The sequence below is a fragment of the Tachysurus vachellii genome, chromosome 10 (assembly GCF_030014155.1).
Source record: "Tachysurus vachellii isolate PV-2020 chromosome 10, HZAU_Pvac_v1, whole genome shotgun sequence".
Taxonomy (NCBI): Eukaryota; Metazoa; Chordata; class Actinopteri; order Siluriformes; family Bagridae; genus Tachysurus; species Tachysurus vachellii.
In genome coordinates, this window is record NC_083469.1 from 16,479,503 (window position 1) to 16,502,372 (window position 22,870).

A 22,870-nucleotide genomic window follows, 5' to 3' on the forward strand; every position below is an offset into this window, starting at 1 on the left:
AGGAGAGCTGACAGGTGAGTGTGAATTGGAAGATTGAGTAGAAAATAAGAAGAAAAAAGGCAAATTGTTTGGAAAATGAACCTTTATATTTAACAAAAGTATAAAAACATAAATATGCAATTATTTAAAGCCAAACAAATTAACAAAATAGTTTTACATTTAAATAAGAGTGATTACATACGGCAATATTTGTTCTGTCAGGTATCTGGTATATAAAATAAAAATGTTAAAGAGAAAAGAGAAACTTCCTTCATAAGCATGTCTGCTATTCCTCTTTCAAAAATAAATTCATGTCCCTCATTTAGGACGTTTAATAGAAACTTTCTATAAATCTACAGTGCTTTAGAAAATCCTGATCTAAATAACCTTGACCACAAAAGTGTATAGGTGTCATTTCTCTCAGTGTTGCTCTCATAGCTACAATATCCAGGTATCAGTACCACTCAGCAACTTTTTCAAGTCCTTGATGTTCTAATTATTAGAATAAAGACGGGTGTGTGGTGATGGCTGTATTTTATGCTACTCATACTGTACAATTCAGCATTTAGTTCTAGAGTGAAATAACGTGCAGTATGGCCATGTAATACAGACCTGTCAGATATGTTTTTTCAGATTTTTTTTTTCCATAAACAAAATACATGTATATTATATATATATCCATGCTAAAGGATGATTGCATCACTCAATTCATAAACTGTCCTATTGGTCCAACCTCTGAGTAAAGAGTTATTGCTATTGTGAGTACGATTAAACAATAGTGTTTGCTAAGACAGTGAGTGTGATGAAGTTTGTTCATACTAGAAAATCATTTAAGAAAGCTTAACATTGCATATTTCTTAAAAAAATAAAAAAAAATACTGCAAATGCCACCAAGTGGCAATAGTCAGTAAAAGTGGCAAGACTTTCCTCAGTTCAGCGTTATATGACTTTTAGTCTAGTGTAGTGCAGAAATGTAACTGCATGCTCTACCTTTGGGTAGAAGTATAGATATATGTTGTGCATGTCAATGCAGGAGCAGTGTGCTGCATATTATACATTCTGACATGCTCAATCAAGATGTCTTTGCAACTTCAAGTTTCAAATATATCAGCTTAGATTTGGACGTTCACAAAAAATCTGCTACACCCGTTAAAATACTGAATTGATTTGCATTATCCTATGTAGTGATATATATGTATATATAGCAATCTAATGTCAAGTACTTTTACAAATAGAGCTTACACTAATGGGGACAAATCTTAAATATTTCTACATCAATTCTTTGTCCAGTCTTTGGCAAAAAAATGCATATAAATTCACAAGTTCTATAAATAAACTAGTCATGAGTGCTAATAAGGAGAACCAAAATAGAACAGACAAAAATAATGAGGTGCAAATGTTAGAAGAAATAAGTGTTAATTAAGTGCTTATTAGTAATAGGGTTTGTCACAAGGACAGAAAAGAGTCAAGGTCTGCAATTACAGCTGCTTGCTTCCTGGCTACTTCATTCACCAGTCTCTGGGGCAGGGTTGGAGTTCCCAAATCAACCTGTAGAGAGAGATGTGATGTTTACTGTAAAACCAGTGTGTTTAAGCTAGTTTAGGATGGTGGATTTAAATATATTCAATTGTAAAGGATGAGGATAGAAAGGTTACCTGTAGTAGATAGATAACTGTGACAATCTCTCGGCCCTGCCTATGGCTGTGCTGAAGAATCCATGCACTGGGAAACATCTCTCCACGTACAGTGTCCACACTTGGGCGAGGGAGAGACTCTTCAAATACAGACTGCATAGCCAACACCCACATATCATCCTGATGGACAGCAAGCAAACAGACAGAAAGAGAGAAAGAGAGAAAAAGGCAGGGAGAGAGAAAAGATTTTTACAAACATTCAACAATAATTTTCCTCTCATGCTTCTTCTTCTTCTCCTTCTTCTTCTTCTTCTTCTTCTTCTTCTTCTACTTTCGGCTTTTCCCATTAGGGGTCGCCACAGTAAATCATCTGTTTCCACCTAACTCTATCCTCTGCATCCTCTAGTCTCGCACCAATTACCTTCATGTCCTCTTTCAACACATCCATATACATGTATCTCCTCTTTAGCCTTTCTCTTGACCTCTTACCTGGCAGCTCCATCTCCAGCATCCTTCTACCAATATAACCATCTCCCTGCTCTGTACATCGCAATCTAGCCTCTTTGTCCTTGTCCACAAAACAGCCAACCTGAGCTGTCCCTTTGATGTGCTCATTCCTAATCCTGTCCATCCTCGTCACTCCTAAAGAGAATCTCAACATCTTCATCTCTGCCTCATGTCTTTTCCTCCCTGCTACAGTCTCTAACTCATACAACAGAGCTTCTCTCACTGCTGTCTTGTACTCCTTTCCTTTGATTCTTGCTGACACTCTTCAGTCACACTTTTCTCCATCCACTCCAACCCTCCTGTACTCGCCGCTTCACCTCTATTCCACACTCCCTGTCTTACTACAACTCTAATATAATTAAATAGTTTTCTTCTGATTAAACCTTAATATAATGAACTTTGCTAAAGTATAAAGCACATAACAGGCGAGCAGAAAGAACAGAGCATGCTCTCATAGGTAAATAATCATAGCAAGAGCATGCTCTTATAGGTAAATTATAGGTGCTTAGTTTTATTCCACTAATCATACACACCACAGCAATCATATATTTTATGATCATCTGACATTTTATCCACACAAATGGAACTTTCATATTTTTAAGAAACCACAGTCGGCAGTTCTAAAGGATTTTCAATGTCAAAAAACCGAAAGCTTTACCTCTGATTGTTACATAAGCTCTGACACTGGAGACTCCTTCCAAAAATGTCAAAATATACGATTATAATTTGATTGGAAAAGATTAGAATAAGCACATAAATATAAGTCAGCATTACTGTCTGAGCCGTGCTGTTTCAGGACATTAATCTACTTATTCTGAGTAATAATATTTGAGCACTCAACAGTTCTGTTTTTAAACCTGTATTATTCAGATTTTTAACCAGATAAGAAATCAGCTGAAAGTCAAACCTGCTTGGACTCAATGCTCAGGCAACAAAAATCCCGTGGCTGCTTCATGTGACAGTTGGATGGATCAGTCAGCAGGTAGACTGGTGAAAATAACAAAATGAGCTGTAATCATCTTATAAATAAATATCTATTTGTAATATAACATCATTTTGTATAATGAATAAAAAAACCTAATATCAAAAGACAGTCACCTAGTTGTGTAGTGTCATCTAGCAATCGTGTCCATGTGGACTTTAGAGATTTGTTGTAGAGATGAGCTTTGGAGTGATCTCGAATTAAACTCCACAGACTAGCTAAGGGTCTCTCCAGCTCCATGGCACCCAAAAACCCATGAGAAGAGGGTCTGGAGGAGGGCCGATAGAAGGTCTGAACTCTGTTCTCTAAACCCTGGTGTCTGGAAGAATGTGAGATGTGTAGACTCAGTGTAATATTTTTATCAAACATACTACATTCTGGTTTTTACTTCACAATACCAACCTCCAGCCAGCTTCCGCTTTCCCTGCCAGCAGATTCCTTACGTCTCCTCCAGAGGCTAAATGGACCTGTTATGACAAACGCTAGTCAAACACCAGTTTCACAAAATGTATAAACAGACATGGTGAAAACTATGTGCCTTACCTCTGATACTGCACTTGTGAGTGTACAGTCTGCAATGTCCTGGTACGGATTAGAAACGGATAAGGGAGAGCTGAAGGAACAGGTACGCTGTCGTCCAGGAGGAGATGATGGAGAGGAGGAGAAGTGAAGTTCATATCCAGAGGCGGAGCTCTCCAGATGAATATCTAATGAGGATTATTGGTGTTAAAATATATTTTGTTTGCATTATTAGGATGAGTCCATCTTAAAAATTGGTCACTTACCCTGAGCTGAAAGCCATGCACGAGGAGCTTGTAAACATTGTGAAGGGATCATGGGGGGTCGAGACCTGACTTTTAACTCCCTACCTGAGACTCCAGTGACCTGTGGAATAGAGGATTACAAATATGCTGTAACCCCTAAAATGCATTTGATGGAGTCATAGCAACCGATGATGTTATTTTCTTCCTATAGCTCAATCTTTTATCAGATAAACACAAAACTCTGAATACAACTATGACGATTGTCTAATTCCAATTTGTATTCATTGTGAACAGCATGCCACACATGGTATCTCAGTATTATAGTCTTAGCATCTATTGTTATATAGCTATTGATAAAAGCAGTTTTTTTAAGCCTTCTTGTTAATCATCTATAAAAAAAAAAATAACATAAATTTTGCATATTTTTTCCTTACCTGTATAGATGGTGATGTACCATCTTTCAGTAAAGCTGCATTACCGCTATTGTAGCCAGAAGTAGGTCCTGAAGAGAGACTCAGGTTGGAACCCGTGCACAAGGTGCTGTTACTGACACGTGTACACAGCTTCAGATGATCCTACACAAGTGATGAACATAAAATAATTCCATATTGCGGTATAAACGTTCCCAAATCTCACGGAGTTCATTAAAACTGGCAGCGGTTTGTGTGCATGTTGCATTTTTAACTCACCTTTACAGAATGTGAGAGAGCCTGCTGCTCTAATCTCCGCTTCTCCTGCTCTGTCCTCTCACGTAGCCGCACTCGCGCTTTGGCAATCTCCGTCTTTGCTTCCTCACGTGCACGACTGTAGTCACGCAGAAGGAGTTCAATATCAGTGGGATACGGACCTTCTCTTCTTTGTGCACTGGGAACCCTATTGGGAAAGGTCATTTAGATTCATTTAAGATAAGTAATAAAATTCTATATTGAGAAAAAGAGTATGAGACAGACAGACAGACAGACAGACAGACAGACAGACAGACAGACAGACAGACAGATAGATAGATGACTGGTTTAGTTATTCACCTGCACATCTCCACTACTTCCTTGCGTAGCTGCTGCAGATGCTCCCGTTGCCGGCTGGGAAGCGCTACAGCTCTTTGAGATTGTTCTGTCATGTTAATTGTTGAGTTTGGATGCTTGCTGGGGCTGAGACTTCGAGCTCGTCGGGACGTTTGAAGACGATCCTCTCTCTCCCTCCTCAAACCATCTATACTCCTCCTATGCCTGAAGAAATAATGACAATATGGCAATATTCAAATAATCCCATAGCCCTGCTGGATTCTCTGACTGGTGTTGATTAATTTTCTACAATAGCACAGCTCAGAAGTTTAACTACAGGGTAAATTACAGGCATAATGCACTTTTAAAGAGATTAAAACAAATGTGTGCAATTGTTGTAATTGTTAATATGGTGAAATTTGTTGTTGAGAAATGTTTATTTTTATCATTTTTAAAAAGAGCTATATATTTCAAATATATTTGCTTTATAAAGCTAAAATGGTCAGAGTTACAAATGGGGTGGTATAAGAGAAATAACACACTTTGGGAGATGCTGTTATGTGAAAACACAGCACATCGCTGCATACCATACTGGTCACATTTCCTATTCTACTGTGAAAAACTGAGCACAACACAAATGTGAAATAAACTACTATATACAGGTATTGAATCTAACATAGCATGTTATCACTTTACATTTAGAAATCACTTTACAAGCATGAAACACTCACCTGTCATACAGCTGCTGTTTGGTAGAGATGGTAGACTCTGTTCTGTCACTGGACTTCAGCATCGTCAGCAGTGTGTCTGTCTTCCCCAAGCCGTACTGCAACTTGGCCTCTGTGAGCTCAACACTCAGAGGATGAGGACTCAAATCTAATTGCATTGAAGCAAGAACCTGTTTGCGTTCCTTCCTCAATCTCTCGATTTCTCTGGTCCGTCTGTGTATTGATTCCGAGAGATCTGGTTTGTATCTATACCCAAGACTCTCAGACTCTGCTGAACATAGGTGGAGACTATGTCTGTTAATATCTGGGGATTTTCCCACAGTTGAATTGTTTTGATTAGTGAGCCTGTCTGGTGGCTGTTGACTGATGCCTGACCAGTTGGTGAACTTGTTGTGCATTGGCAGGTTTTCAGGAATCCCATAGTCCTCTTGGGGTGGGCTGATTTCAGCTAGTGGGTTGATGCTGACCAGGACTTCTGTATTGCAGTCACTCAGAGCCAAAGACACGCTGTCTTCTTCTTGATACTGGAAAGTATCTTTGCTCAGATCACTCCAGCAGTTCATTTCTTTGTAGACTCTGTGTTTATATTCCTGCATGCTGCTTCTGTGGCTATGATTAATAGGTGTTGAAGATGGTAATGTGTTATGGCTCAAGTCTACAGGTTGCCTGTGTTTAACAGCAGAAGAATGACTATGGGACAGGGGACTGCACAAAATTTCTTGACTTGCTACTTTGCTTTGCACTCCATGAGAGGGTTTCTTTCTTCCATTTTGTACATATATGCTAGGTGAGGCTTCTGTGGAGTATGCATCTGGTGAACCTGCATTTACACAACTGTGGCTTCTTAGGTTCTCAAAAGACACAGAAGACACTGATTTGTTTTCAGGTGGATTTCTGGTGGTTTTTGAGAGCATCTCAGTGGGACTGTGGATTGTACCAGATTTGATTTTCCTTTTTTGTAATCGTGTCACATCAACAGTGAGAATAGGCGAAGAGGCACGGTCTATAAGCAGCACCCTTTTATCAGGGTAATTCTTTGGCTTCATGTGTGTTTGACTTTCCTTTGCTAACACTTGAGAAGTGCATTTTCTCTGTGCACAAACACCAAACGTGTTGGAAGCTTTATGATCTACTGTGACAGGATTGTAAGGGTACTGATTTGGTCCAACAGTTTCTAAGGAGAGATTTTTTACAGTGTCCAACTTTCTACAAAACTGCTCAGATGGAGGTGAGCCTCCAGGACGCAAGTCAGGCATACTTTTAATAGTTTCAAAGCTCTGTCTGCTTTCATCTTCATCTCCAATAGATTCGGTGGCACATTCTTGCTTTGGTACATTGCAAACTTCAGAGCCGATAACTTTGACGATCACATTGACCTCATGAGATTTGGGGTTCTTTACAGGAGAGGTTCTCTGGAGAACTTTGTTCTGTTTCATTAGCAGTGCACTGCCCTCAGTTTGGATCCCAACATCTGTGGCAGTTTGAGTGGAGCTATCACTTTTAGCATATTTGTCAGAAGGTATCTTTGAAACTTTACTGCATGCTGGCCCTTTTTTCATAGAACTTTCCCCTGTTCTCATACACTGAATGTTCCCCAGAAGATCTGAAGTGCTGACAATCAACTCAGAAAGATGTTCAGACATATTCTGTAGACTTGTCCATGCGGTCGATGTTCCTTGTGCCTGTCTAGACACAAGGACTTGTGTACTGCTCCGCTTGTGTTTCCATTTCTTCTCCACGTCCTCATAAACCTTGACTGTCTGGGTACCATGGTCACATTTTCTCGAATCCTGTTTAATTTCCTGATTTTCTTGTTCAGAAGAGTAGACCAGCATTATTTCATCTACCTGGCCTGAGCTACTGGCTAGATCAAAGGTATCATTGCAAGAGTCACTGCCTGAAGCTGTTAATATCTTATTGTTACAAGCAACTGATGTATGAAAGGATTCCCTCAGCTTGGATTCTATAGAAAAATGTTCTTTGGAACCTTCAGCACTACTCAACGTGCTAGAAAGTCCCTTTTGGACTGCATAAGTGCTCAAATGAGAACTGAAAGGAGAATTCTGGACATTTAACCCATTGTCCATACTGCAGCATCTTGCAATACCATTCCTAGAACTTTCAAGCGAGGTAAGCTGGCTGGATATATTGACTGCACTTCCAAATGCTTGATTTTTTGATGTAGCTGTAAGTAACCGATCCTTTTTTCTTGTATAAACAAAGGGGTTGATGTCACTTGAACCAAAATGTAGAATAGGTTCTCTATTTTGGAGGGAATCATTCTCCAATGAATTTGCTCTTTCATTGTCATTTTCATGTGATATGTGTTGAGCAGAATTATATCTGGTTGAATGAATCATTTCATCATCCTTTGATAGACTAAGCATTTTAAATAGCTTTGGAGTAAGATGCCTCACTTCCTCTGCTTCAACAATGGTAACATCTCTGATGTAAGGGTATGGATTTTTCGAGCCAGGCCCATAACACTGATTATGATTGGAATTTGATTCGAGTGATCCTGTATTCATTTGTAAAGACAGAGATGTACTTGATTCATCAGATGAGCTATTTCTAGTTTCTGACTTTGCTCTTACATGAGCAGGAGTGCTAGGTATGTTTGGAGTGGCAATACCACACTTATGTACTCTGGATTTAGCTGTCTCATCTAAGGATGAATCAGGTGTTGAGTCAGTAGATGAACTTAAAGGGGCTGTAAAATGAGCTTTTCTGTATCTCTTCGGCTTTACTTTCTGTCCCTCTTCCTTAGTCCTAGAAAATACAAGTCTTGAACCATTTATTGTTGTATGTTGTTTTTCTCCATTAGTTGCATCAGTAGAATTAATAATAACCTGATGTTCCTTTGTATTTAATGACCTAGATGGTGACAATTTAAGCTTTGATTTATAAGACTCTGTCATGTCTCTCTGCTCTGGTCTTTGGGCAGACTTAGTAATGATATACGTGTCATTAGATTGCAGTTGGTTTGAATTCTTCCTTTCTTTTTGAACATTCACACACTGTTCCTGAATTTCCCTTTTATTCTGCATACGGTCCTTTTTACTCAGTGATTCGTCTTCCTTTTGTAAACAGTTAGAGGGCTTTTCACTCATAATGGCACTTTGGATGATTTGTGTTTGATTGTCTCTCTGTAGCGCTGAAGGAGCGAGGGCTAGAGCCTGGCAAGATTTAGAAACTGTGGGCTCTTCATGTGGTTTTCCCAAACAATTATGGTTTTCGAGGTCCATGATTTTATCTTTTGCTTCATTTAAACTATTTGTGTTCTGTCCAACATGCGGTTGTTCTTGTGTGCTGAATTCATGTTTTTCTCTAGCACATTCCTGGTATGCTAGTTTTTTAAGTGGACTAGAATCTTTTTCTGCACCATCTGAATTAAATGAATGTTCATTCTTCATTTGAAATTGAATTGCTGCCTCAGTGTCAAGATGTGCAACAGTATTTAACTCCACCACCTGCTGAAATTTAGCTACCAGATTTACTTTGCTTGCTTTCACAGTCTTCACTGCCTCCTTAACATGGTCAACATGGTCCCCCAATGCTTCTGAGCAACGAGTGGACACTGTAACAACACAACTATCTTTTGAGACTCCTGAAATGCTGTTTACTTCAGGATAGATAACTGGCTTGTGTTTTGTATGAGATAGAAGATTAAATCCGTTGTCTTCAGTCTTTACAGATGGTCCTTCAGGAGATATACTGATGGGTATAGACTTTGTTTTCATCAGAAAGAACTGGTCCTGTTCTTCAGCCACAGTGAAATTTTCAGAAGATAAAATTACTTCAGGGTTTTGTTTACAAGCAGACATCAAAGCCAGTGGAAAAGTCAGTGGAATAGTGTTACTTTCACTGGTCACTTCACTGATTGAACCATTTGAATGGCTGGTAATTAATGATTCTTGATGATTATCAGTTGGTCCCTCATGTAGGACAGTGGTTGCTTCTAGTACATTTATTTTCAAATCTTGCGGCACAAGTCCATATGAATCATAAGTGTCTAAATTTTCTATTTCTGCACTGATCTTCTTTACCAACAAAGACGGACAACTGCCATGGAAACCAACTCCTTGGTGGTCTACTATGACTTTTTTCTCAGTGGGATTTTTTACTAAATATTTGTCTCTCACACAGTCATTTGTGTTGTCCACATTCACTCTGTCATCAACACAATATTCAGTCACACATTGAGATGTGTGAGAACTGCGAAGTGAGTCCTCAGCTGTCATTTCATTTTTGTTCTGAGGCTTCGTAAGAGCATCAATGCTGGTTGTTAAGGATTTTTCACTGTTTGTCTCTGGTTCTTCATTAAGGTCTTCACCACTCTCCACTTGCAGTGATATCTTCAGATGTTCTTTCACCACTTCTGATATCTTGTCATTTATCGCATGGCTAATCTTTCTCAATGCACTGCTATCAAACATTCCATTGTCCACAAGCTTTAAATCAGGACATTTTAAGTTCTGCATACCCAATGGACACCCAGTGGACACTTTTATCCCAGTAGGTACAGGTCTGTCTTCAGATGTAAAGCTGGCAGCAGGATTATTGTTGTTTTGGTAAATTTCAATATGACCGTCCATGGATGCAGTTATAGAAACTTGCTGAAACGTTTGGGACAAATTGTCCGTTATGTCCTTTTCTACTGGTAGCAGTTTGCCTGTTGAGTTTCCTCTGCTGTCATTAAACATGAACGGTACATTATTTACAGCAGAATTACCCGAAACAAGGGACTCAACACAGCTTCTCTTTGGTGTTTTCAAATTACCTGCTAAATCATCTTGTATATCTTTGCTTCTTTTTCTTGAGTGTATGTTACAGGATTCATGCTCTAGCATCACAGCATCACAGTGTCTTAAAAAATCAGACACTTCTTTGTTGGCACTGTCTGACATGTTAATTTCTAAAAAAGGGTAATCTTTTGAACTTCTTGCATCATAGCTCTCTGAATATTTTTCTGTAGACTGAACCCGATGCAGCACCAAGGACTTTTCATCACTCACCTTCTTTTCATCATGGTTAACCATTAGGCTTTGTGGCTTACACTGAAAATCATTTTCAATGTTCATACTTTGCATGGCTGATTGATGGAGATCCTTATTGGGACATATGAATTTATTACTGATTTTCAAGGTTTCTTCTGACTGAAGTGTACTATGAGAATGCTGAAGTTCTAGTAGTGTTTGTCCATCACATTTTGAGAAAATATTACTGTCTCTGAAGGGTGTTACTGCAATGCAACTTTCTTCAGAATGTGTTTTTGATTCTATCAAGTTATTTTGTGGTGCAAAACTTTTAGTGAAGACAATCTCATCACTTGATAGGATAAGTTCTGTTTGTTTTTTGGAATTGCTTTGTAAGCACTTATCAGGCGATTTATCAGGAAGGCATCTCAAAGAACTATTCAGAACAGCAGTGTCTTGGAAAGGCGCATTGACCGTTAACATATCACCAACGCTTGTTTCTAATGGTGCTAATTCTGATGGCGATGTTGGTTTATTTGCACGTAACGTGTCATTGCTCATTGTGTTCTGAGTGTTGGAAGCCTCTGCAGAAGTGCTCAGTGCCTCCAAGTTATTCAAATGCTCATTATTTCCTTGCAATAGTGTGCTTTCAGGTGTAGAACAGGATGTAGAGGTAAGATCACTCAAAAAATAGTCCAAAACCATTTCCCTTTCAGAGGATATGTGACTTCTTTCCTTAACTGTCACATCTTTACCCTGGGTAGAATCAAAACAGGGTGGAATTTGGCATTCGTATCCAGTTGTTACACCAGACAGCTCTAGACTAGCCTGGCTTTGGCTGCTGCTGGTGTCTGAGAGTATGCATTGTTTCAACTCTAAAGCCCCAAGGATCCTAGGACTATCTGCTGGATCGGTGGATGACCATGCATCTGTAAGAGCAAGGAAGGCTTCTGTTTCTTTGATGCTGGCATCACTGTGGTGCTGGGAATCAGATGTTATCTGTGAGAAGTGTGAAGATTCCTTTATCTCTTGTCTTGTTACCTTTTGACTCCTGAAAATCTCCTCAATCGTTTCTTTGGATTTTATTGGTGATGAATTAAAAGTATGACAAATGGAGTGGCTGAGTTTCAGTGCTGAAATTGGATCAGTGCTTCCACTACTTTCCTTGACAAGTGAGTCCTTGGACATCTGACTTTCCAAACTCTCCGCCTCACTCGGTTCACAGTCCTCCTGCTGAAGCTGCTCTGCCAAGGCAATGGCATATGCTGATGAAAGCGAGTCCACTGAGAAAAGGCTGTCACAGTCTGAAGAGTCATCAGCCACTTCATCACCATTATTCTCTACCCAGTTAGTCAGATTTTGTTGCATCTTGACCCATCTTCTGGTCTTTTTATTAAGGGTCTCTGCACTGTGCCAGCGTCCAGGATTCTTCTCTTTAAATGAGACGAGCTGGTCCAAACCATCACAAGACACAGTTGTTTTAATAGAAGAATGTGGTTGCTTCGTTGCCATGTCTTCAAAATTTTTGTCTTTCTTTCCTTCTACAGCAAATTGAGTTTTCAATCTGCTAGCAGACTTAGCGCCTTTGCCACCTCGTGACCCTAAAGGAGGCTTGCGGAAAACCCTTGACAAAGCCTTCTTTATTCCAAAACCAACTGATCGAGATAGAGCTTTGCGGATTGTCTCCAAGCCCTTGTTCACTTCGTTGGGTGAACTTCTTTCTCCATTAGGTGAGTTTTTTTGCTTACTTGATTGCTTTATTATCGGAAGCACCTTCTTACTATCTCTAGTATCTGAATCCATTGTAGTTTTTACAGATATGTTATGATTCCAGATGGATGATTGAAGTGGAGATGAAAGAGATTTTCTTTCAGTCATTTCTTCAGATGGTACATTTTCCTTCATTAACATTTTGAAGTTCTCAGAGGAGTCTGTACCAATTGAAGTTCCCTGACTACATCTTGAGGGCATAGTATTAGAGCGGCCTCTAGTCTTCCCTGGTAGACATTCATCAGACACCCATTTTCTAGGAAAGGTGGCACTAGAGAGAGATGACGTCGACTCAGATAATCTGTTCCTCCTAAGAAACTGGCTGTTAAATGAAAAAAGAGACTTAAGTTTAGAAGTCTGCTTTCTGAATGATTTGTTTATCTAATGTATTGATAGAGCATCTCTTAACAAAACCAAACACTTACTGACCTGAAAATGGGTGCATGTTGAGGGTAAAGTCGAGACAAAAGGTCAACAGAAAAAGAATGCCTTCGCAACACCATTGGGTGTTCTCTACGTTTTGAAGAAGACCCAATATCAGGGGACAGGGGTGCATCAACCCCGAGTGAAAGAGCAGTCTCCAGTCTCTGAAGCCCTTGTTTTGCTTCTAGCAGGTGTCGCTTGCGAGCAATTCTTTCCAGCTGATAGCGCAGTCGTTTGCGGCGAATTCGATTCTCATTTCTTCTGAGCGCATGGTGTTTGAGGAGCTCTTCTTGTACCACCCGTTTCCTGTCACCCACAATTAATGATGGACGGATTGTTTCCCTACTGCTCTCATTCTCATTAATGCCAGTCAGTGCAGGCAGAGGAATGATATCTGTCTGGACCCCTGAGTCAAGCGTTCCCTTCTCCCTGATGGCAGCAAGACGCTGCTTTTCCTGCAATATCCACTGCTGGACTGTAAGATACACAAAAAGCATAGTTACAATATTAATGTAGTCTTAGTCATTAAAGCATGACATGTGTTTCGATAGAGACTGCAAAGTGTGTTTGTGATTTGCTCTGGATAAGAGTCTACTAAACACAGTAAGTTAAATCTAATATGCACTGTGGAACAATAAAATAATTTAGTTTTATTTCTTTCTACTGTATTTAATAGCTGCATTAATGACAAGACCTCTCTTAATAAAAAGCTTGAGACCCATCCGTAAGGAATATATAAAGAAGAAAAAATAGAACATAGATTTTTTAGAAATGGCAAAATAGATTATATTTTTCACTTAAATCTTTTTACCATTTTAAGTAAAATGACATTAATGTATTAAAAAATGTAAAATAGTAGCATTTTCACTAATGATTTAAGACCCCACTGTATATTACATTTAAATTTGTCAATAACCAAACATATATTTCAGCAATCTACGTTGTCTGCAAACTTTGCACACAAATAATTAAGCAAATAACTCACTCTCAGAGTGTTGCTTGTAAAGATGGGCCTGCTCTCTCTCCAAGTCTTTCTCAGCTCTTCTCTGTTCCACCAGGATTTCCTCACGCAGACATTCCACGTAGCGCTGATGCTCCTCCAGCCTCTGCCAGGGAGCTAACCTGTCGCTGGCTTCCTTACTGCCTACTTCTTCTGCCCTGATCACACACAGATATAAAGAGATGTTAATCAGAACACAGAAATCTTGAACATGTAGTCCAGTGGTTTGGTAAATGAGCTTTGCCTACATTTAGCATCTTTCAGTAACCAAGTAACCTGAACTCAATCCAAGCAAAAACAAGATAATAATACTCTAGAGATCTCATTATCAGTTCAACATTTCCAGGTACTGGCACAACAAATATAAACCACAGTACAAAAGTTTTCACCTTGAGTTAGGCGTCAGAACCTTAAATGGACCGCCTTCAATGATCTAAAAAAGAAACATGATTTGAGATTATACAGATATCATATTTTAAATGTACTATATGCTTTATGTAATGAGAGAAAGCACCTGATTTTAAAAGCACTTTAGATTATTCTCATGTAGACTGATATAGAATGTAGTATGCAACCTTACACGTCTCCTTTCCCTCAGAGCTGCTGCCTCTGCAGGGTGGTTAAATCGGTACTTCTGACGTCCTGCTAAAGTTATCACTGCACCTAAAACAAGCAGATAGTCAAATTCCACTTATGTGTTCATATACTCCATTTTAAAGTAATGCCACACACAGACTCTCAGATGTGTCAGTCATTTTATTACACTTTTAGTCCAACTGGCCTGAAATGTGCGTGTAAAAAAGTACCTGTGTTTTGTGCTAACCTTGTGCAAGTCGACAGGGTTCAGTGACCTGTCTGTTGTTGACCATGCAGATTGTGTGTGCTCGGGGTTTGAGGGTTACAACCCCGTTCTGATTCTCAATTTCACAAAGAGAACCCTCTGGAATGTCTAAGACATATTACAAAGCATTCGATTATATACAAAGTGGAACTTTTGATGCTATTAAAGTAAAAACATTGACACATTTGTCTGTAGAGATATGAAAATAGTTACCAATATGGGGTTCTTCCTCATTTGGATCCTGAGGTCCAATTTTAGTGATTCCTTCCTGTAGCACACAGAGGGAGGAGAAAGCACAAATATTAAATCAAAGAAGAATGTTGGCTGTACCCATTACTAATGAGCGTCTTAACACACACCATGGTACAAGGTTAGGTTTTGTAAACTACAGATTTCAAAAACATGCAGGAGGATTTTTATGGCTTTTCTTTCAGAAAGGAGTCAGAGTAAGAACCGTTTAGGAGACTAAGGAGCCAAAAGTGACCAGTGAAGTCTTAATAGTGTACCACATCCCAAGCTTCATTTAAATAAATGCCAAGGTATTAATAAGAAAATAATGACAAACAATTCTGAGTTTACAGTATATGTACTTGGTAGTTTAATACATGCACTTCATTAAGGGTCCCTTGGATATTTAAGGGTTCTTAAATCACAAAAAGGGCTTTGTTGATGGACTTCACATAGAGGCTCTCAATAAAGGGTTCCCCAGAGAGACTTTGACTTTACACACACTGACAACTGCAGATCCTGTATAGTGGCCCTGAGCCTGATAAAATCTCTAAGCCTCTGAAAACAAAAACACTCAACTTTACCTCATCATTTACACATAACAGCAGAAAGGAAATTTGAAGAAAGAAATAAGCTGGTGCAGAAAAGCAGAGCTGCTTTACCTGACTGTGGCAGGCATCTCAAAGAATTTTGTAGATAGAGCAAGAGTAAGAAAAGAAAGACGAGAAAAGGAGAATCTGAACAAAAGAAAGAGTTATTAGTTAGAAAAAGATCTATCTAAATATAGCTGAGAATATAAAAAAATTAGCTGATGTTAGACAGGTCTAATTTTATGAGCCTTTTATGAACTGAAGAGAAACTGAGCACTATTAAGGCTCTTACCCGGAGGTGGTAAATGGTGACTCCTGTGCTTAGGACATCCGGCTCCAGAGAGATGAGGTGGGGTTGGAGAGAATGGATCTGAACTCCTGCTCTGTCCTGGTTAATGTCTACACTGTACTGCTCAAGAAGAGCTCGCTTATCCTGCCAACTCTCAGACCAGTCTTTAGTAAGCTGTTCTATCTGGAGGTGAGGGTAGGTTACAGAGATTATTATAGTTGAGACTAAATGAACATCCAAATGTTTTTAATATTGCTTTAATAAGTTGTATAATATTTTCTCATATTAACAAACCTTGAGTTCATTCTGCAGGACTATGTCTGAAAGGCTGCTGTCTCTCTCATCACTCAGAGACGGGCTGGGGTTTCTCTGCAGTAAGCAGTCAGCAAAAACAATGTCGATATGAGTTAGTACTTTTATTGTCTTTTCCTGCGAGCATTTGCTAAGAGAAGTTAATTACCACAGAGAAGCTCAGCAGCATGCTCTTCAGTCGATCGATCTCTTCACGAAGATCCCTGATCAGCCTCACACTGGCATCCTGAGAATAAAACAGAACAGAAAATAAAGATTAATCAGTATCAGTGAACAGTAGTAGTTATGGATTGGTAGAAACTCTCATTTGCAAACACACCTCATTGACTCTCGGCTTGTTGACGATGTTCTTGGCATGAGCCGCATAGCGGAGGGTGCTGAGAGTCTCACTGTAGCTGCTGCAAGACGGCGAGATTGCTGTAGGGATGAGAAGATTATTTGCGGTTATGTGAAAATAACCAGTGATGGTGTGAAGGGGTCACCACCCCAGTGTTGATTATAAAATATTTTATTTGCCAATCATCTGTCTATCTATTTTCTCTAGTGCTTATCCTGCACACAGGTTCACCTGGAGGAATCACTATATCAACTGTACAATATTCTTTCTTAAATAAGACTTTCATAAAGCCTTAGATCTTGAACATAACCAGCAATTCAAGATCAGGTGAATAGCAATGTAGCATAATGAATATAAACCTCTGCTTGAAATTACTGCGTTATAACAGAAATGCAACACTCACTAATAAGTAATTCAAGTAGGCAACAATGCTGTGGCATAGTAAGGTGTAATGAATCATTATAATCCATAAATAGGCTTACTTGCAATCATTATGGTTTTGGAGTTGCCACCCAGGCTGTCTTTGAGGAGCCAGGTGAGGACGGAGTCTCTGTAGGGGATAAAGCAGTGTCTGCGGCTGCTGCTGGACAGGGAACTGGACTGACTGCCGACCGAGATGGACTCGCCCTCACTCAGCATGCTGTTAATGCTCTGACTGCTGCTGCACATCTGAGAGTTCTGAGCTAGGAGATGTCAGAGAAAACACATCAAACCATAATAGACATAAGTCTGTATTATACGAAGATTGCTTAAATATCCCATACCTAGTGCAGATATGACGATTCCCAGAGTAACTAGAGACTTGTTGATGTTGGCTCCTTCAGTAATCCGGTCTCTGCAATAGTTAGGGTCTGCTCTCTCACTGATGAAGCACAAGCACAAACAGTAGGAGTGTGAAATAACCAAGCAGCCCCACTAGGGGGCAAACTGATCGTAGTCAGAGAAAGTAGATTAAAACTTGTGGATTCAAAAATAAATAAATAAATAAATCACCAACCTGCCAGCCAAGTCCACTAGGTTGATCTTGCTTACTATTTCAGATGGAAGGTTATTCTCTAGTATTGCCTACAAAAGAACAAAATAATAGGTAAATGCTATTCATATTTCAAAGTGACAGTTTGAATACCAATAGAAATATTAAGAGCTTGTACTTAGTAGTAGTTAGTAAAATAGTTTATTCACATTTCAATTAAATAGATAATAATAAATAAAGTGTACTTTTCCATTAACTGTGATCCTACGTACATGGCTTAGTTATTGGCTTACGTACATAGTTATTTAATTGACTAATTTAAATGACTAATTTATTTTTTTTTTAATCTTTTTTCAGAAAATGAACTAGCTACATTTGTCAGAATATATTGAGCTATCATTCAATACTGGCATATCACCGGTCATGAAAAATGGAAGCAAACAAAAAGAGAAAACTTTCAATTTGAGCTCAACTTGAGATTTCAGTATTTCCATTTGGTTAGTAACATCCATATTAAACCACATGCCTGGTAAATCTCACAGGCTCCTCCTCTGTTGCTACTGTGGCACAGCCTGGCAGCCTGAAATCTGTGGCACACCGATGGGCACTTAACAGGCTCTTGTCAATCATGGACAAACTATTGCACAGCATCATCTCCAGGCTGCTGTCACTCTATCTATCTATCTGTCTGTCTGTCTGTCTGTCTGTCTGTGTGATGGTAGCTGGAAACAGGTAATTTCTCAGGCTACCTGTTCAGTCTGTTGGCATCATTTGTATTGTGACAGAAAGTCTAACTGGTCTCAAAACCAACCATTTTTTTAACAGGAATTGCCAGAATAGAAATTAGTTCAATACTGATGTTGAACCGACGTGGGATAAAGACCTGTGTGTACTGGATGCTGAAAATGGCATGTGATCGGCTGCTAGCATCATGAACATGTGTGGCAGCTGTGATGCGGTTAGCGATGCCCACTTCCAGCAGATCTGCTGCCTGCTTGTGGTCCTCTACCACATGCTGAGTAAGACCTGGAACACACACATAATATTTAAGCATCTTTATCTTCCTTTTTTATACACAAGACAACTGTATTCTACAGTCCTCTGTTAATGAGAAGCACTTCAGTCAAGCATGTGTGCAGTCATTTAATTAAAGGGTGAGTATTTACATCTAAAGCACTATTTGGATTGGATTACTTTTACATGAAGAGGTGAAGTGAACTAATTCTAGATTTTATATATTTTATCTACAATAACAGAATGCAAAGAAATAAGAAGACACACAAACACATAAGCACCATCTAGTTTATAAGGAACATTTGTACATTTATGCAGTTATCTAATCAGTTGAACAGTCAATCGTGTGGCAGCAGTGCAATGCAGAAATCATGAAGATACAGATCAGGAGCTTTTACAGTATAAACAACTATCTAGTCTAGCTAATAGAGCACAAGCCCTACGACAAGCAGTTCTAATTAATAATCTTATTATAATCATCATATTAACATTTTGTCTCCAAAATACTTAGCCTATATTAATAGTACTTTACTGAGAATGAGAGAGAGAGAGAGAGGGAGGGAGGGAGGGAGAGAGAGAGAGAGAGAGATATTTGCTGCAGACTGTGTGTGTATTCCACTGGGTTTTTTTTTTTTTACAGCCACAGGAAAGTTAGGTCATTTCCTGTGCTGTTCAAGTCTTTCTCTTGATATACACAATGACTGGATGTTGGACACGGGGCAAAACAGGCTTAAGGAAATTGAAGCTGAGCCAAAGCACTGCTCTTTAATTATACCAGCTGTAAACAGAACAGTGTTGGTTTGTAGTTTGTTGTTCAGGATTGGTTTCGTTAAAAAATGAATCTAATTCCTATTCTAAACAGCTGTTTTTCTTCGAACTCTTACCCTGCACATATGGTCCTTTTTCTGGGTGCTCCCTCACACGCAGTGCCACTGGCTTTTTCTGTTCTGCCCCTCTCAGCAGATCACGTACTCGCTCGTTGTAGATCTCTAAGAAACTGGAGGAGAGGGAGTGAAAAATAATTACAGCATTCACGCCTAAACAAAGAGTGCTTAGCCCAAGTCTGGGTCATACATAGGACACAAATAGACAAACACACACTACATGTGTGCAGGGGTACATTGCTCTTTTACCTAACTTCAACCCTGCAGGTCTGTCCATCAGGAGAGTCTATACCAGATCGAAACAGCCCCTGAATTCATGGGAAGAAAGATACAACACAGTGACTTTCACATTATGATTAAAAAATATTACATTTCATATCAGAAACTTACTTGACAAATTCTTGGCGTCAATCCAATAGAATCCTGCGTTAGAAAGAAGAGTTGAAATGATTACATTTATGCAATACATTTAATAAAAGCACACATAGTTATGTAGTAAGCAAAGCCTGCACTTCTGTTACTCACTGGATTGCCCATCATGGTGTAGGTTTTCCCTGAGCCTGTCTGTCCATATGCAAACAGGCAGACGTTGTAACCTTCAGCTGCCCCAGTCAACACACACATGCCCAGATCCTGGAACACCTACAAAAAAAGGACACGTTTTCACACTCAATTTACGCTCTATAATACTGACCAACCTCTTACATGGCATGAGATGTAGAAGCAGTATAGCAAGGATCAGATATTAATGGAAGACATTTAGGACAACACTTCATTCGCAGAAGGTCTTTGTTGACATGACTGTATTCTCATCAGATTCAGATTCTGTAATTAATCCAAGAAAAAATTAAGTCATAATCATCAGCCCAACAATGATGATTACAAACAAGAAACAATATGTTAAATCTACATCAAATGTATCAGTGTTAAATCTACATCAATGTTTCAGTCTCATACTCTGAAGTCTTCTGTCAGAACACCTGATCAGCTCATAAACTTCTGTGTATATCAGAAGCAGCTGGAACACAGTAAAGTGTAAAAGTAGAATAGAAGGATAGAGGCTGGAAAAGGTACTGAGGGGGTTGATATGACCATGTGGAGGTCTTATACAACCACATGTTTTCTTTTTCCTCTCCTCTTACTGAGAAGGAGGCAGCAGATTCAGCCCTTCATACACACACTGGCAGGCTAGCACAAACCCAGACAGCACATTCTCCGCTCACACAGCATTTGGTCTTCATCAGACACATACTGAGAAAGGTGGGAGTCTTACTAGCTTTCCAGGTCAGATTTCAGAAAAACACATCAAATCCATATGGATATTCTCTAGAGCACATGCAGGTATGAGTACTCAACCTAAACAGAGAATGTTTTTTAGACATTTTCTGATTTCAAGACTGAATAGACCTTTGTGTGCATTGGGAGTAAGTTAAATAGTTCAAAACAAAAGAGCTTTGCTTTTTTAGACCAATTTCATAGATCAAATATTGACAGTGGTGCAATTCTACAACAATAAGAATACAAATGACCTTGTCTACGTGCCTGCCAAGCTCCATTAACACATTGACAGCTATGGTTTGATACATGTCTCCAGATTTATTACTGTACAGCGGAGAAAGTAAAGAGAGCTCAAATCCGGCACACCTCTCAACTTCAAATAACACTTCATCAGCTCTGCTGTGTGAACAAAAGGTGTGTGAGGGATTACGTAAATATGACCTTTGCCCTCTGTGTACGGTGTGACTCAGCAAATTAAAAGTCGCTCCAAAGCTAGTGAAAGGCAGATGTGTTGACTAACAATACTCAGCTGGATTTATGCGGTCGAGCAGTTTCCACCCTCCTAATGGGCATCCTGAATAGGGGCTAATTGGCAGGCAATCTACAAAAAGAGAGGATCAGCAGCAGCTTTCTAAAGAGTGCTGGCACTCCTGTCCTCTTTTCACTTAATTAGCCTGAGCTTGACTCCTCTGCCTTAAGAAACCAATGTGGGGGGGGAAAGCACTTCACTAGGCTAGGGTCACTTACAGCTTTTAATGTCACAGCATGAAAATAATTAATCTCTTTAAGAATCTAACACACTCTACTGCAATACATAATAGCCAAGAGCCCTGGTTCCCAAAGTGGGGTCTGGGAACCTCTGGGGGTCTGTAAAGGAAGGCCAATGAATGGAAACATTCATTAAAAAATTAAATGGCCAACATATTTAAATAATGTGTCTAATTTTAGGTCAAAATTGGAGTGGAAATTAATGGAGACCAAAACTGTTAAAAGATTGAGAAACTTAGGCTTAGACACGTACAGATGAGCACACATAATGCCAAGGCTCCATTTAAGGTGTAACACAATACCACTATCTGTATCTGTGTACAGATTTAAATCAGGAAGGTTTTTTTCTTAGTAAGATAATAAAAAATACTGATAAGGCTCTGTCAGCATACTCTGTGAATTTTGGTTAATCTACATCATCTGAGTTCCTAATTGGTCTAAAATATTTCAGGAGTTGTCATTAGTGTAATTTGTGCCTTCTGTTTAATACTTTAAACTAACTTGGGTGGTTCTGTTTTCCAGAAAAAATATAAACAATATAAACTAGTAGACTATTTTCAATCACAGAAACCCTGACCAATAAACTTGTAAATGCATTTCAGTGTGTATAAGGAAACGTAAATTAAAAAAAAAAAAAAAGTTTTTGATTCCCGCAGAATCCCAATCCTGATGCTCTCCTCTAGTTATATCTAAAAACTCTATGTACATTTATTGGTGGAAGAAACAGTTAACAAAATGTCCTGCATTGAAACATCAGCCTCCAATGTGCATAGAACTTAGATTAATTTAAAGCACTGAGAGTCACTGAGGAGTCAAACACGCAAAAAGCAGTGAAGCAAAAAACAAAGACTTAACACTGCCATCAACAGGAAGCTCACGGCTCTCGGAGCCTGTGTTTGTGTGTATGCTTGTTTTCCTGAAGGAAATCCATATGAAAACAACAGCACACATACACAAGCCTTAGCTGGCCTCCTTTTTCTTTCGGCAGCTTTAAAAATGCAAACATGTGCTGCCAAACTGGCAGCAAGTGTAAATCAGTATACAACATATATTTTAGAAATTAATTGAAGAATCATGGTTTTGTCCAATCACAAAAGAAAAGACCAGTCCGTCTATCTGAGGATTCATTCGGAATGTCAAATGAGCTTATACTGTATAGTAAACGACAGTGGCCTCAGTGTAGTATGCAGAGTTTACAGCGGACTGAACAGGTTTAAAAAGTAAGGCTTATAAATAAAGTCACCGAAAAATCAAAAGTACAAAAGAAGGGGGGAAATGTGTGTATACGACGTGTAATAAATCCACTTTAGCAAAAGCACTTTAATCAGTGTTTGTGGTGGACTGCACAGAAGAGACAGAGGTTCATGTGGCTGACTCAGAAGCAAGACCTATGAAACTTAGTGAAGTCTACTGAACCACAGCCTAATATGTCAGTGACACATATGACATCTGATCTAGGGAGACATATGCTGCATAAGTTTGAATAAGGTTAACATTTAAGCCACATATCCAAAATACGGTTAAAACGTCTTCCTTTCATCTCAGAAATATTGCCAGATTGCGTCCAATGCTGTCGTTTTCTGTTGCTAAGA

The 22,870-nt window shown here is 39.1% G+C and overlaps 1 protein-coding gene across 1 annotated transcript in view; it reads right to left on the reverse strand.

Moving 5' to 3' along the window:
- The window catches only part of stard9 (StAR-related lipid transfer (START) domain containing 9), a 35,432-nt gene continuing 12,562 nt past the window's right edge, over nucleotides 1-22,870 (reverse strand). The window contains exons 4-32 of the mRNA XM_060879941.1: nucleotides 19,758-19,874; nucleotides 19,623-19,655; nucleotides 19,482-19,540; nucleotides 19,233-19,345; nucleotides 18,218-18,360; nucleotides 17,359-17,426; nucleotides 17,126-17,223; nucleotides 16,844-17,044; nucleotides 16,344-16,441; nucleotides 16,173-16,250; nucleotides 16,007-16,081; nucleotides 15,716-15,895; nucleotides 14,819-14,873; nucleotides 14,588-14,713; nucleotides 14,345-14,427; nucleotides 14,154-14,197; nucleotides 13,750-13,922; nucleotides 12,771-13,239; nucleotides 5,599-12,663; nucleotides 4,892-5,092; nucleotides 4,556-4,739; nucleotides 4,301-4,441; nucleotides 3,888-3,987; nucleotides 3,646-3,809; nucleotides 3,505-3,569; nucleotides 3,219-3,421; nucleotides 3,028-3,107; nucleotides 1,635-1,793; nucleotides 1-1,527 (exon numbers count right to left, since the gene is read on the reverse strand). Coding sequence (XP_060735924.1) covers nucleotides 1,426-1,527; nucleotides 1,635-1,793; nucleotides 3,028-3,107; nucleotides 3,219-3,421; nucleotides 3,505-3,569; nucleotides 3,646-3,809; nucleotides 3,888-3,987; nucleotides 4,301-4,441; nucleotides 4,556-4,739; nucleotides 4,892-5,092; nucleotides 5,599-12,663; nucleotides 12,771-13,239; nucleotides 13,750-13,922; nucleotides 14,154-14,197; nucleotides 14,345-14,427; nucleotides 14,588-14,713; nucleotides 14,819-14,873; nucleotides 15,716-15,895; nucleotides 16,007-16,081; nucleotides 16,173-16,250; nucleotides 16,344-16,441; nucleotides 16,844-17,044; nucleotides 17,126-17,223; nucleotides 17,359-17,426; nucleotides 18,218-18,360; nucleotides 19,233-19,345; nucleotides 19,482-19,540; nucleotides 19,623-19,655; nucleotides 19,758-19,874 — 10,677 coding nt within the window. The 3' untranslated portion in view covers nucleotides 1-1,425. The remainder of the gene's footprint in view (nucleotides 1,528-1,634; nucleotides 1,794-3,027; nucleotides 3,108-3,218; nucleotides 3,422-3,504; nucleotides 3,570-3,645; nucleotides 3,810-3,887; nucleotides 3,988-4,300; nucleotides 4,442-4,555; nucleotides 4,740-4,891; nucleotides 5,093-5,598; nucleotides 12,664-12,770; nucleotides 13,240-13,749; nucleotides 13,923-14,153; nucleotides 14,198-14,344; nucleotides 14,428-14,587; nucleotides 14,714-14,818; nucleotides 14,874-15,715; nucleotides 15,896-16,006; nucleotides 16,082-16,172; nucleotides 16,251-16,343; nucleotides 16,442-16,843; nucleotides 17,045-17,125; nucleotides 17,224-17,358; nucleotides 17,427-18,217; nucleotides 18,361-19,232; nucleotides 19,346-19,481; nucleotides 19,541-19,622; nucleotides 19,656-19,757; nucleotides 19,875-22,870) is intronic.